The 16750-nt window shown below is 37.0% G+C and overlaps 1 protein-coding gene across 1 annotated transcript in view; it reads left to right on the forward strand.

Moving 5' to 3' along the window:
- TTC23L (tetratricopeptide repeat domain 23 like) overlaps positions 1–16199 on the forward strand; it is a 46527-nt gene extending 30328 nt beyond the window's left edge. Inside the window, 2 exon segments of the mRNA XM_063087989.1 lie at positions 15576–15703; positions 16167–16199. Coding sequence (XP_062944059.1) covers positions 15576–15703; positions 16167–16199 — 161 coding nt within the window.
- Positions 16200–16750: the final 551 nt, after the last annotated feature.

The following is a 16750-nucleotide window of genomic DNA, read 5'->3' on the forward strand; positions in this document are numbered from 1 at the left end:
GGAATATTGAGTTTAAGCTTAGCAAGGTCACAGAATACAAGGTGAATACACACACACACAAAAACAATTTTATTTCTGTGTAGTAGCAATGCACAAATGGAAACAAAAATTTTTAGAAATACCACTTACAATAGCCCCTTCTCTCCAGATGAAATACTTAGATATAAATTTAACAAAATACATATAGGATTTATGTGTTGCAAACTACAAAACTCTGATGAAAGAAGTCAGAGATGACTTAAATAAATGGAGAGACACACTATTATGGATTGTAAGACAATATAATAAAGCTGTCAATTATTTCAAAATTGATCTATGAATTTAATACAGTTATGATAAAAATCCCAACAGGAATATCTGTAAATATAGAAAATATAACTTGTTATATGGAAAAGCAAAGAAACTAGAGTAGCTAAAATGATTTTGAAAAAAATCTACAGTTGGAGGTGTTACAGTACCTGATTTTAAGATTTACTGTGAAGCAACAGTTATCAAGAGAGTGTGATATTGGTGATGGATAGACACAGAGATGGGTCATTGGAACATAATAGAGTCTAGAAACAGACTCATTAAATATGGCCAACTAATTTTTGAGAAAGGTGCAAAAGCAATTTAATATGTAAAGGAAAGTCTTTTCAACAAATCATATTGGAACAATTGGATATTCACATGCCAAAAAAAAAAAAAAAAAAGACTCTTACTCATACCACATACAACATTAACTCATATGGGTCATTATCTTTAATGTAAGAGCTAAAATTTATATTTACATGGAAAAATAGGCCCAAAAAAATGCTTGAAAATAAATTCAGATGGCCAAAAATTACATGAAAAAGTTTCATACTAGTAATCAAAAAATTAAAAACACTGTAGGTTCTACTTTTCCCCTATTGTCAAAAAATTTTAAAGTGATATGAAATTTGGAGACCAATTTGATAATATCTAGTAAAATTTAAAAAGGAAACATGAATAAGGGTGTTCACTGTAGCATTATTTGTAAGTGTGAAAAATAAAACTAAATGTTTATCAATAAATAAAAGGAAAATATGGTATATTCACTAGATGGAATTTTATAGTCATTAAAAGGACTGGACTATAAGGCCGGCCATGGCTCACTCGGGAGAGTGCGGTACTGATAACATCAAGGCCACGGGTTTGGATCCTATGTAGGGATGACTGGTTCACTCACTGGCTGAGCGTGGTGCTGACAACACCAAGCTAAGGGTTAAGATCCCCTTACTGGTCATCTTTAAAAAAAAAAAAAAAAAAGGACTGGACTATACTTTTAGATATCAAGAAGGTTAATTTTAAAAAAGTATTAAGGAAAAAATAAGTTGCCTTTCTTGGACACACAAAATAATATTGTTTATAGTTGCACTTAAATAAACATAAACTACAAAGTAAGTAAGATTTTTATCAAAATGTACATCAAAAGTAAACAGCTAGAAACTTCTGGCTATGGCTTCTTGAAATGTGACCCCTCTCTCCACACACACACACAAACAATAAAATGGTCAAAAACAACTGTTTGATAGTACTGCCAAAAAAGCAGGAGAAAACAAATTGCAAAGCATTTATTCTTGAAAAAGTGCTAGAACTTTGAGTTAGGAAGATCCTGTGGCCTTATTGCTGGGCGCTGCTTCCATTTCATTGCCCCATCTCAGTCCACGGGAATAGCAATTTTGCCAGTATAGAGCTAGCTAAGAGACCCAGCAGTTTTGCTGGCAGAGGAGGTGGACTTAATTTGGGGCAAGAAGCAAAACCCCACAGATTTATGAGGTAAAAGTGGCAAACTCAGGAGGAAATGAAAAGGGGAAAGCCTGCATGTTTGTAGGTTAAAGTTGCTGTCCTGGTTGGTGTGAGTGGTGGGCCAGTCAGAAATTTTAATAGGGAGATCCTAGAAATGACAGAATGATAGAAGGATTAGAGGAAATCTACCCACATCCCTGGACAACTGGGAAACTACATGTACCTGCAGGGGATACTTGAGAGTCCAGTGGAAAGTAACAACCAAGGAAGACTTGAAATGTGCCAGAGCTTGGAATGCACACCCAAGTCCACATACAGATTATTTGTCAGGGAATGGAAGACATACAGGCTGGAGGTATTTGAGCACAGCCTCTGTCCAACTCAGTGGGTCAAAAATAAGCTATGTAGACATGGGGTGATTCTCAGGAATCTAGACTAAAAATAAGAAGCATTAAAACCTGAACAAAGGCTTCCAGTTTCTGTCTGCCATGCAAAGAGCTTGGAAGTAATCACTCAGTCGTAACAAGTAAAAAGCAAACTAAAAAATCAACGACTGAGATCTGTGAGAGAAGTGAGGGCAAACCAGTGTCCCCAAAATTGGAAAAACAGGTGAATACATACAGAGATTCACAAAGTACCAAAGTAGAAACCCATCTCCAAATGAATCAGTACCAGGGTGAGTGAACCTAACTGCAGATGGCAAATTGCTGGAGGCTCAGTGTGAACAAGTCTGAGAGTCAAAAATTCTGGAGAGACCCAGTCATAGGGGGACCTCCATACTTTTGTGTTTTACCTCAGGAGCTTGACCATGTTCTCAAAGTAAATGTTGGAGAAAGATCTTGTGCTTCCAGCAGGGCGAGGGGAGAAGCATCTATTTTGAAATATACCGGAGCATTCTTTTCTTCTTAACAAGGGCTGTCCTCAAGAGAAATTTTTACCAGAGCCTGTGCTAACTGGGGGAAGGGAAATACCTAACTCCAACCCCCTCTAGCCTTCTACATGGGGGAAGGAAGATAGCCAATTCTTGTCCACTTAGCCATCCTGTCCCACCTAAGAGAAGAGGGTGGGATATTGAGAAGCACATATGAAGTTCACAATTCAGAGGCACAGGCTCACTAAAAGACTAAGACCTAATCACAGGACTATAAAATGCTTCCCCCCCACACACACACCTTACCACCACATTACTAAAATTTTATTTATTACAGTTCCTTTTACCCAATACATCATGTCCAGCTATCAAGAAAAGATGACAAAATGTCCTAAAAGGTAGAACACAGTTTGAAGGAACAGAGCATGCTGAACCAGACTCAGATATAGCAGGAATGTTGGAATCATCAGACTGGAATTTAGAACAACTATGACTAATATGTTAAAGGCTCTAATGGACAAAATAAATAGCATGCAAAAACAGATGGGCAATGTAAGCAGAGAACTGGAAATTCTAATAAACAGAAATACTAGAGATCAAAGTGACTGTAACAGAAAAGATGAAAGCCTTTGATGGGCTTATTCGTAGACTGGACATGGTGAGGAAAAAATCACTGAGATTCAGAATATTTCAAAACTTCAAAAACTGAAAAACAAAGAGAAAAAAGACTGAGAAAAACAAAACAGAAATTCCAAGACCTGTGGGACAGCACCAAAATTTGCAAAATACATGTAATAGGAATACCAGGAGAAGAAAGAAGGAAACAGAAGGAATATTTGAGGCCATAATGACTGAGAATTTCCCAAATTAATGTCAGACACCAAACTGCAGATTCAGGAATTTCAAAGAACACCAAGCAAGATAAAGGCAAAAAAAAAAAAAAAAAAAAAGTACGCCTAGGCCTATCATATTCAAATTTCAGAAAATCAAAGATGAAAAGTCTTGCAAGAAGACAGAGGGTGTCGAGCTGTCAAGATGGCGGAAGAGGAGAGCTGCCTGCCGCTTTTCTGCCACAAGTAGAAGCAGCCTGAGGCCCGCGCCAGATGCAGCTGTAGCAGAATCAGCGCAAAGGAATGGCTTCGAAAGGGTGTCTTTACCCTGCCGAGAACCAGGAATCTTCCCCAACACACGCGCGCGACCCGCCGGTGCTCCACGGCCGGCATCCCAGCCACAGCTGCAGACGTGGAAACATGGAGGCCTGAGCTGGCATGTGTCGCCCCAGACTGCAACGGTGACCACGGCTTCTGACCCGCCACCCCCACCCGCCGTCCCTGGAGCTGGAAGCGAATCAACCGGCAGCTGAGACAGGGAGACGTCCAGTGGGAGAGGCAGAAGCTCCACAGAGACCACACGCCCTGCGGGCCGCCACTGCCTTATCCAACAGGTAGGCTTCACCGCCACCACCTGGCTTCATTCCCAGCCCAGCCCAGTGGACACAGAGCAGGGAGTCGTCCAGCAGGGGAGGCGGGAACTCCACAGGGTCCACGCTGCTACCGTGCAATCCAGCAGCAGGTAGGCATCACCGCTGCCACCCGGCTCAATCCCAAGCCTGGCCTAGTGCCCACAGAGTAGGGAGACATCCTTCAGGGAAAGGGGAAGCTCTACAGAGACCACATGCTCTGTGGTGCCTCGGCGCATCCCAGCAGCCTGGGCCAGAGTGCAGGGAACAGGGAGCCACTGAGGTAGCCATACCAAATTGGCAACCACAGCAACATCTTAGTTAGTCAATAGTGTCAAACCTGTGGACTGTGAAACTCCCTGCCACTATGAATAAACATCAAAGAAAATATACCAGAAATACGAAAAATCAAGAAAGTACACCACCAAAAGATAATAAATCTCAAGCTCTAGATCCTATAGAACAAGAAGCCCTTGAAATGACTGACAAGGAATTTCGAGTGATAATTCTAAGGAAACTCAATGAGATACAAGAAAACTCAGCTAGACATCATGATGAAATGAGGAAAAGTATACAGGACCTGAAAGAGGAAATGTACAGGGAAATCAATGCCCTGAAAAAAAACGTAGCAGAACTTGCTGAACTGAAGAAGTTATTCAGTGAAATAAAAAACACAACGGAGAGTTTAACCAACAGGCTTGTGGAAGTTGAAGAGAGAACCTCTGAACTTGAAGATGAGCTGTTTGAAATAACACAAGCACACAAAAAAAAAAAAGAAAAGAAAAAAGAATCAAAGACATTGAAGAAAATCTGAGAGAGATATCAGACAACCTTAAGCGCGCAAATATCCGAATCATGGGTATTCCAGGAGGGGAGGAAAAAGGAGATTGCATTGAAAACATATTCAACAAAATAGTGGCAGAAAACTTCCCAGGTATAGGAAAATCACAGATCTTCAGATCCAGGAAGTTCAACGATCTCCAAACGTATTCAACCCAAAACGGTGTTCTCCAAGACATGTTATAGTCAAATTGGCAAAACTCAAAGGCAAACAGAGAATCTTAAAAGCTGCAAGAGAGAAGCGTCAAATCACCTATAAGGGAGCCCCAATCAGGCTAACATCAGACTTTTCATCACAAACCCTAAAAGCCAGAAAGGAATGGGATGATATATTCAAAATACTAAAAGACAGAGATTGTCAGCCAAGAATACTCTACCCTGCAAGGCTATCCTTCCGAAATGAAGGGCTAATAGTATATTTCTCAGACAAACAAAAACTGCGGGAGTTCACCACCACATGACCACCCTTACAAGAAATTCTCAAGGGAGTACTGGGTTTGGTTCCTGAAAAATAACTACCACTGCCATAAAAACCCAAGAAAAATCTAAACCCACTAGTATAATAAAAATGTCATTCATGAAGAGAGAACAGACAAACAAAAAGGCTATCTACAACCTAAGGAACCAACAAACACAGAAAACAAACAGTAAATCAGAAAGCAAGGAACAAAAGACACCTAAGACAATCAAAAAAATGCCAGGAATAAATCAACACTTTTCAATAACAACTGTTAATGTAAAAGGCTTAAATTCCCCAATCAAAAGACACAGACTGGCTGACTGGATTAAAAAGGAGGACCCAACTATATGCTGCCTTCAAGAGACCCACTTCACCCATAAAGATTCACACAGACTAAGAGTGATATGATGGAAAAAGATTTACCATGCAAACAGAAAAGAAAACGAGCTGGAGTAGCTATTCTTATATCTGACAAAGAAGGCTTTAAACTAAAAATCATAAAAAGAGACAATGAGGGACACTACTTAATGATAAAAGGACTGATCTATCAAGAAGACATAACAATCATAAACATGTATGCACCCAATGTTGGAGCAGCCAGATTTATAAAACAAACTCTGTTAGACCTAAAGAAGGAAATAGACACTAATACCATAATAGCAGGGGACCTGAACACCCCACTGTCAATATTGGACAGATCATCTAGGCAAAGAATCAGCAGAGAAACCCAAGATCTAAACAAGACTCTAGACCAATTGGAATTGGCAGATATCTACAGAACATTCCATCCAACAACCTCAGAATATTCATTCTTCTCATCAGCACATGGATCATTCTCCAGGATAGATCACATATTAGGTCACAAATCCAGTCTCAATAAATTCAAAAAAATTGGAATTATCCCATGTATTTTCTCAGATCATAATGGATTAAAACTAGAGATCAATAACAAACAAAATTCTGGAAACTATACAAATACATGGAAATTAAACAGCATTCTACTTAATGACATATGGGTCCAAGAAGAAATCAAGCAGGAAATCAAAAAATTTATTGAAACTAATGAAAATAATGATACATCATACCAAAACCTGTGGGATACTGCAAAAGCAGTATTAAGGGCGAAATTTATTGCATTAAATGCTCCCCTCAGAAGAATAGAAAGATGGCAAGTGAACAACCTAACACTTCACCTTAAAGAACTAGAAAAACAAGAACAATCCAAACCTAAAGTTAGCAGACGGAAAGAAATCATTAAGATCAGAGCAGAACTGAATGAAATTGAAACCCAAAAAACAATACAAAAGATCAATGAAACAAAAAGATGCTTTTTTGAAAAGATTAAGAAAATTGAGTAACCATTAGCATGGCTAACAAAAAAAAGAAGAGAGAAGACTCAAATAACAAAAATTAGAAATGAAAAAGGTGATATTACAACTGATTCATCTGAAATACAAGGAATCATTCGAGACTACTATAAACAACTATACGCCAACTATATGCCAAAATCTGGAGGAAATGGATAAATTTCTGAGGACACACAAGCTCCCAAAACTGAGCCATGAAGACGTAGAAAATCTGAACAGACCAATAACAATAAAGGAGATTGAAGCTGTTATCAGAAAGCTCCCAACAAAGAAGAGCCCAGGACCAGATGGATTCACAGCAGAATTTTACCGAACATTCAAAGAGAAATTGACACCGATCCTTTACAAACTATTCCAAAAGATTGACACAGACGCAAATCTCCCAGACTCTTTCTGTGAAGCAAAGATCATCCTGATACCAAAACCAGGTAAAGATATAACCAAAAAAGAAAACTACAGGCCGATATCCTTGATGAATATAGATGCAAAAATCCTCACTAAAATACTAGCAAACAGAATACAGCAACACATACATAAAATTATTCACCATGATCAAGTATGATTCATCCCAGGGATGCAAGGTTGGTTCAACATACGCAAATCAATAAATGTGATACACCATATTAATAAACTCAAACACAAGGACCATATGATCATCTCTATAGATGCTGAAAAAGCATTTGATAAAATTCAGCACTCATTCATGACTAAGACCCTCTATAAGTTAGGTATAGAGGGAAAGTATCTCAACAAAATTAAAGCCATATATGACAAACCCACTGCCAATATCATCCTGAATGGGGAAAAGCTGAAAGCTTTTCCTTTAAGAACAGGAACTAGACAAGGATGCCCACTCTCACCACTCCTATTCAACATAGTGTTGGAAGTACTAGCCAGAGCAATCAGACAAGAGAAGGAAATAAAGGGCATCCAGATTGGAAAAGATGAAGTCAAACTGTCCCTGTATGCAGATGACATGATCCTATATATCGAACAGCCTAAAGCCTCTACAAAAAAACTCTTGGAGGTGATAGATGATTTCAGCACAGTAGCAGGATACAAAATCAACACACAAAAATCAGTAGCATTTCTATTCTCCAATAGTGAACATGCAGAACAAGAAATCAAGAAAGCCTGCCCATTTACAATAGCCACCAAAAAAATAAAATACTTAGGAATTGAGTTAACCAAGGATGTGAAATATCTCTATAATGAGAACTACAAACCACTGCTGAGAGAAATCAGAGAGGATACAAGAAGATGGAAAGTTATCCCATGCTCTTGGATTGGAAGAATCAACATAGTGAAAATGTCCATACTACCCAAAGTGATATACAAATTCAATGCAATCCCCATCAAAATTCCAATGTCATTTTTCTCAGAAATGGAAAGAACTATCCAGACATTTATATGGAATAACAAAAGACTAGGCATAGCCACAGCAATGCTGAGCAAAAAAAATAAAGCTGGAGGCATAACACTACCTGACTTTAAGCTATACTACAAAGCTATAATAACCAAAACAGTATGGTACTGGCATAAAAACAGACACACTGATCAATGGAATAGAATAGAGAACCCAGAAATCAACCCACACACCTACAGCCATCTGATCTTTGAGAAAGGCACCAGGCCTATACACTGGGGAAGAGACTGCCTCTTTAGCAAATGGTGCTGGGAGAACTGGATATCAATATGCAGGAGAATGAAACTAGACCCACACCTTTCACCGTACACTCAAGTAAACTCAAAATGGATTAAAGAATTAAATATACACCCTGAAACAACAAAACTTCTTAAAGAAAATATAGGAGGAACACTTCAGGAAATAGGACTGGACACAGACTTCATGAATATGACCCCCAAAAGCACGGGCAACCAAAGGAAAAATAAACAAATGGGATTATATCAAACTAAAGAGCTTCTGTACAGCAAAAGAAACAATTAACAGTTAAAAGACAACCAACAGAGTGGGAGAAAATATTTGCAAAATATACATCTGACAAAGGATTAATATCCAGAATATATAAGGAACTCAAACAACTTTACAAGAAGAAAACAAGCAACCCAATTAAAAAGTGGGCAAAAGAGCTAAGTAGGCATTTCTCTAAGGAAGATATACAAATGGCCAACAGACATATGAAAAAATGCTCAACATCACTCAGCATCCAGGAAATGCAAATCAAAACTACACTGAGATACCATCTAACCCCAGTTAGGATGGCTAAAACCCAAAAGACTCTGAACGATAAATGCTGGCGAGGTTGCGGAGAAAAAGGAACTCTCATACATTGTTGGTGGGACTGCAAAATGGTGCAACCTCTATGGAAAATGGTATGGAGGTTCCTCAAACAATTGCAGATAGATCTGCCATACGACCCAGCTATCCCACTGCTGGGAATATACCCAGAGGAATGGAAATCATCAAGTCGAAGGTATACCTGTTCCCCAATGTTCATTGCTGCACTCTTTACAATAGCCAAGAGTTGGAACCAGCCCAAATGTCCATCATCAGATGAGTGGATATGGAAAATGTGGTATATCTACACAATGAAATACTACTCAGCTATAAAAACGAATGAAATACTGCCATTTGCAACAACATGGATGGACCTTGAGAGAATTATATTAAGTGAAACAAGTCAGGCACAGAAAGAGAAATACCACATGTTCTCACTTATTGGTGGGAGCTAAAAATAAATAAATAAATCCACACACACACACACACACACACACACACACACACACACACACACACACGCACACAAACCAGGGGGGGGGGGAAGAAGACATAACAACTACAATACCTTGAAGTTGATATGACAGGCAAACAGAAAGGACATTGTTGGGAGGGAGGGGGAAGAGGGAGGAGGGAGGGAGGTATCTGTAATGGGCCACAATAATCAACCACATTGTATATTGATAAAATTAAGAAAAAATAAAAAATTAAATTAAATTTTAACAAAAAAAGACAGAGGGTGAAAAACATCCTACCTATATAGGAGCAAAGATTAGAATTACATCTGACTTCTCCTCAGAAACTATTCAAGCAAGAGTAGACTGGAGTGAAAAATTTAGTGTTGAGAGAAAAACAAAACAAAAACCACCACCAACCTATAATTCTGTACCCTGAGAAATTATCTTTCAAATGCAAAGGAGAAATAAAGACTTTCTTAGACAAACAAAAATTCAGGGAATTTATTTCCAGTAGACATGCTTTCCAAGAAATATTAAAAGAAGTTCTTCAGAGAGAGGCAAAATTATATAGGTAAGAAACTCATATGTACATAAGGAAAGATAGAGCATTGGAGAAGAAATAAGTAACAGTAAAATAAAAACTTATTTTTAAATTCTTAATCTAGCAGGTAACTGTTCAAAATCATAGCAATATATTCAATTATATGTGTGTGTGTATCCTTATGGATGCTCATGTATAGGTAAAATGAATGGCAATGATACAAAGGACAGGAGGGAGAGATTAGGATTATTTTGTTATTATAAGGTGCTCATACTATCCGTGAAGAGATATAGAGTTATTTGAAAGTGAACTTGGGATAGTTGTAAATGTATATCGAAAACTCTAGGGCAACAACTAAAAAGTAAAAAAAAAAAAAAAATTGTAATTGATTTGCTAAAAAGGAGAGAAAATAGAATTACATGAAACACTAAATTAAAACCACAAAAGGCAGAAAAAGAATGAAAGACAAAAACAGGAACCAAGAACACAGACAACAAATAGAAGACAGTAACAATATGGTAGATGTTAGTCCAATGATATCAATAATCATTTCAAACATCAATCATCTAAATAAACCAATTTAAAGACAGAAATTTTCAGAGTGGGTCCAAAAACAAGACCCAACTATAAGTTATCTACAAGAAATCCACTTTAAATATAAAGGCACATATTGATTAAAAGTGAATGGATGGAGAAAGCTCTACCATGCTAACAATAATCAAAAGAAAGCAAGAGTAACTTTATTGGTTTTAGGTAAGGCAGACTTAGAGCAGGGAAAGTTATCAAGGAAAAAGAGGGGTGTTACATAATGATAAAAGGGTCAGTTCTACAAGAAGACATACAGTCCTTGACATCTATGTGCCTAACAACAAAGCATCCAAATATATGAGGCAAAAACTGATAGAACTACAAGGAGAAATAGATGAATTCACTATTGTAGTTGGAGACTTCAATACCTCTGTGTCAGAAATGGACAGATCCAGCAGGCAGAGAATCAGTAAGGACATAGTTGAACTCAACAGCACCATCAATCCACTCAATGTGACTGACATCTATTGACTACTTCATTCAAACAACAGCAGAATACACATTCTTCTCAAGCTCATATGGAGCATTAACTAACGTGGACCATATTCTGGGTCATAAAACACACCTTATCGAATTTAAAAGAATAGAATTGTAAAATGTCTGTTCTCAGACCACTATAGAATTTAACTAGTGCTGTGATTTGAATGTCTGCCAAAGCTCATTTTGGAACTTAACCCCCAAAATGGTGGTGGAAGTTGGGTCCTTTAACAGATGATTGCATCGTGAGGACTGTGCCTCATAAATGGATAGATCCATTCATGGAGTTAATGGGTTGATGGTTTAATGGGTTGTTATGGGCATGGTTCTGATGGCTTTATAAGGAGAGCAAGTAAGAGGGTTAGTTGTCTTGCTCTTGCCATTCTCCACATGGAATTGCCTGCAACCAAGAAAAAGGCCCTCCCCAGAGGCACTGCCTGGACTGTGGACTTCCCAGCCTCCAAAGCTGTAAGAAATAAATTTCATTTCTTTATAAATTACCCAGTTGCAGGTACTCTGTTATTAGCAACAGAAAAAAAAATGATACAACTAGAAATCAATAACAGAAAAATACCTAGAAAATCCCAAAATGCCTAGAGATGAAACGACACACTTCTAAATAACCCGTGGGTCAAAGAAGAAATCTCAAGAAAAATTTGAAAATATTTTGAGATAATATTTTTTGAAAATGACAATGCAGCATCAAAATTTGTAAGCTGCAGTGAAAATAGTACTTATAGGGAAATTTATAGCATTGACTACTGTATTGGTCTGTTTTCTTTTGCTTATAACATAATACCCCAAACTGGGTAATTTATGAACAAATGAAATTTCTTACAGTTTAGGTGGCTGGGAGATCCAAGATCCCGGGAACACAACTGGTGAGGGCCTTCTTTGTGGCAATGCAGGGTGTAGAAGAATGAAACTAGACCTGTACCTCTTGCCATATACCAAAATCAACTCAAAATGGATTAAAGATTTAAAAGACCTGAAATTATAAAACTCATAGAAAAAGAAAAAAAACATAGAGCTAACACTTCAGGATGTAGGACCGGGCAAAGACTTTATGAATAATACCTCAAAAGCACAGGCAACAAAAGAAAAAAAATAAATGGTATTATCAAACTAAAAACCTTCTGTACAGCAAAGGAAACAACAGAATGAAAAGATGACCTACAGAATGGGAGAAAAATATTTGTGAACTATGCATCTGACAAGGGCTTAATATCCAGAATGTACAAGGAACTCAGACAACTAAGTGAAAAAACCTGATTTAAAAAGGGACAAAAGAGCTGAATAGACATTTCTCAAAGGAAAATGTACAAATGGACAACAGATACATGAAAAAATGCTCAACATCACTAACCATCAGGAAAATGCAAATCAAAACCACCCCAATTAGACTAGCTATTATCAGAAAGGCAGAGAATAACACATGGTAGTAAGGATGAAGAGAAAGGGGATCCTCCTACACTGTTGGTGGGACTGTAAATTAGTGCAGTCATTATGGAAACAGTATGGAGGTTTCTTAGACATCTATGGATAGAACTGCCATATGATCCAGCAATCCCACGGCTGCTATATACCCAAAGGAATGGAAATCATCATGTCAAACAGATACCTTCACTGTCATGTTTATCACAGCCCTATTTACAATAGTCAAGAGTTGGAACCAACCTAAATGTCCATCGACAGATAACTGGGTAAGGAAAATGTGGTATATATACACAATGGAATACTGCTCAGCTATAAAAATGAATGAAATTCTGCCATCCACAACAACACAAATGAGCTTGGAGAAAGGTATGTTAAGTGAAATAAGCCAAGTACAGAAAAAAATACTGCATGTCCTCACTCATAAGTGGGAGCTAAAAAAAAAAAAAGAATAAACAAAAAAGAAACATACAACAATCATAATAATTCATTGAACTTTCAAATGTAGAGAACAGAACTGAGGCCACCAGAGGTGGGAAAAGAGGAGGGGAGCAGGGCTAGCAAGAAATAGGTAAAGTGTCACAAAGAGTGATTATGTTTTGTAATGATGAATATACTAATTACCCTGATTGTACATAGGTATTGATATTCAACTCTGTACCCCACAAATACATATAATCAATTATATTTCAATAAAAAAAGAAATAATAAAAATTATGGCAGAAAGCAATAGAATTGAAAACAGGAAGCCAATAAAGAAAATCAACAAAACCATGAGCTATTTCCTTGAAAGATCAATAAATTAAGCTTCCTAGCCACATTAACTAAAGAAGAAAGATAGGACACAAATTACTAATATCAGAAATGAAAGAGGGAACATTACTAGAGATCCCATTGACATTAAAAGGATGATAAAAGAATAATATGTAAAACTTTAGAATTTTAGAATGAAAAAACACAATCTTCTTAATTTAGATGAAATAGGCCAATTCCATTAAAGACACAATCTGCCAAAACCCATGTAAGAAGAAATAGACTATTTGAATAGGCCTATGTCTATTAAAATAATTGAATCAATAAATAATAACCATCCCAAATCAAAAGCATCAGTTCCAGATAGGTTCACTGGTGAATTCACTGGAAGAAATTATACCAAATTCTCTACAATCTCTTCCAGAAGATAGAAGGAGAGGAAATACTTCCCAACTCATTCTATGAGGTCAGCATTACCCTAATACCAAAATTACACAAAGGTATTCTAAGAAAACTACAGACCAATATCTCTCATAAACATAGTTGCAAAAAATCTAAAAAAAAATTAGCAAATTGAATCCGTGTGTACAAATAATTATGCACTGCACCCAAGTGGGATTTGTCTCAGGTATGCAAGGCTAGTTCAACATTTGAATATGAATTAATGCATCACACCAGCAGGCTAAAGAAGAAAAATCACATGATCATATTAACAGATGCAGAAAGAGCATTTGACAGAGTCCAACACTTTTTCACAATAAATGCTCTTAGCAAATGAGTAATATGTAGGGATTTCCTCAACCTGTTAAAGAACATCTACAAAAAACCTACAGCTAACATCATTATTCTTAATGGTGAGCAACTGCACGCATTCTCACTAAGATCAGGAACAAGGCAAAGATGTCTGATCTTACCACTTTTTTTTTTTTTAACATTATACTAGTAATCATGGCTAATGCAATAAGACAAGAAAAGGAAGTAAAAGTTATACTGTTTGGGAAGGAAGAAATAAAACTGTTTTGTTTGCAGATGACATAACTGTCTAATTAGAAAATCTGAAAGAATTGATTTTAAAAAAAAAAAACTTCCTGTAACTAATAAGTGAGTATAGAAAGGATCCAAGATACTATATTAATATACAAAAATCAATTGCTTTTCTATGTGCCAGCAATAAACAACTGGAATTTGAAATTTGAAACACTTTACCATTTATGATAGCATCCAAGAAATGAAATATTCACGTGTAAATCTAGCAAAATATGTACCGAAAATATATGAGAAAAACTACAAAATTCAGATAAAAGAAATCAGAGAGCTAAATAAACTTAGAAATATTTTGTATTCATGGATAGAAAGATTTGATATTGTCAAGATGTCAGGTCTTTCCAACTTGATCTATAGATTCAACTGAATTTCTGTCAAAATCCCAGCAAGTCGTTTTGGGGATATTGACAAACTGATTCTAAAGTTTACATGGAGAGGCAAAGACCCAGAACAGCCAACACAACATTGAAGGAGAAGAATAAAGTTGGAGGACTGACACTACCTGACTTCAAGACAATATAAAGCTACAGTGATCAAGACAGTGAGGTATCAATAAAGTTTTCTCATTGTTTCTGTGCATTTTCCAGATTGATTACATAAACAACTATTGTTTGGAATGAAAGATAAGATTCAAAGTAATATTTTAAACAATAGCAACTGTATATTTAAAGTACTTTAAAAATCACAACTCTTTCTCTCTCTCTACACACACACACACACACACACACACACACACACACACACACACACTCACACACTCACACGCACACTCCCAGAAACATCAGTAAATAGTACCCCCTATCAGAGTTTAATTTAGCTACAAATGTATTTTTGCAGCACAGCTGGGAGTTTAATATGGTAGTTATTTGGGGTCTTAGGATAATAAGACTATTCAGACAGAAGTCTTCTACCAAAAATTCATGCATTTCATCAGAATAAAAATCAGAAATTTTTTTTTTTTTTTTTTTTTTTTGTGACCGGTAAGAGGATCGGTGTCGATCCCCTTGGCTTGGTGTCACTGGCACCATGCTCAGCCAGTGAGTGCACTGGCCATCCCTATATAGGATCGGAACTCACGGCCTCGGCGCTCCCAGTGCTGCCGTGCTCCCAGCGGCACACTCTCCCGAGTGAGCCACAGGGTCAGTCCTTATCTTGGAATTTTTAAGGGTCCTTGGGAGACCTGGAATGAGAACAGGCATAGACTTTAAGTGTGAAAATGTCAATTGATCCAAAGATGATATTAGATACTTGAAGGCTATCAGCTTGCCTTAAATAATTGTTTCCATTTTTTCCAGATGCTGTGGAGATATATTTTATAAAAAGTATCAGTGTGTATCAAGCAACATTGGGCTCAGAGGATTCTGAAACATTGACCACTATTGAAGAATTTTGCAAATGGCTTGTTCAAAATGGGGAAAAACAGGTAAATATTATCAACTCAAACATAATTGCTCATTTGTTTAATAGTTCAGGACAGTCTTTTTCATCTCACAATTCAGAAACTGGAGCTCAGGCAAGTCCCAGGCAAAACTGGGAATGACACACAGGGCTGGTGCAGCTTGGGATATTAGTAAACATGTATTTTCCTTGTATCTTGATACATGAATTCTTTCAAATCCAGGATACATATAAATTCTGGCTTTGTAAATTTAATATTTTAAGTCAATTTGCTTCCACCTTTGTTTGAATCTGGCTGCCAGTATTTTTCTCTTGTGGTGTTTCCTTTTCAGTCTGATCTTCAGCTTTTTATTAGCCACAGTTTTGATTTCATATTAAATAATACTTACAAAGAATGCTTTTGACTGCTGACCTTTTTACTTAGAAGTCCTATGAGTATAAGTTATTACTCAAAAACTTTTGACCTGGACTTTATATATTCCGTGCAGCATGAACACAGGGAAGACCTTTGTCTGTCATGAGATCTCACGTGACTTGGATCTGACCAAGCCAATTTTATACTTCCTCAGGCAAGTGAGAAACATGGATGGATTTGACGTGGTCTCATTGGCCATGTGACAAACAGTTTGAAAGTAGGTTTATAGGCACACAATAATAATTTATTTCCAGGAATGAAGAAAATCTTTTTTTTTTTTTTTTTTTTTTATATATGGTGACATTTTCTTTATTTCTGTTTTCACTGCCACTTGTAAAGGCAAACACCTTAGAGTGATTTACAACATTTTTCCCCTGTGGCCATATTTTCTGTTGGTTCAGATGATTAACATGAAATCTCAATGCTATAGACTGACCTAATATTTAATTTTATTTTTAAAGATGTGAAAATACTTTGACAGAATTTTACAGCTTCTCCTTGTTATGTTCTTGTACAATGGACATCATTACCTTGTTTGCATGAACACACCAGTACCAATGCCTGACCTCTGCTTCTGATCAAGTGCTTCGTAGTGTACCAAAGTTCTAGGCAAAGACACAAAAGGAGCTGAGTGCCAGGTGGCTCCAAATCTAAACC

The sequence above is a fragment of the Cynocephalus volans genome, chromosome 2 (assembly GCF_027409185.1).
Source record: "Cynocephalus volans isolate mCynVol1 chromosome 2, mCynVol1.pri, whole genome shotgun sequence".
In the NCBI taxonomy this organism is placed as follows: domain Eukaryota; kingdom Metazoa; phylum Chordata; class Mammalia; order Dermoptera; family Cynocephalidae; genus Cynocephalus; species Cynocephalus volans.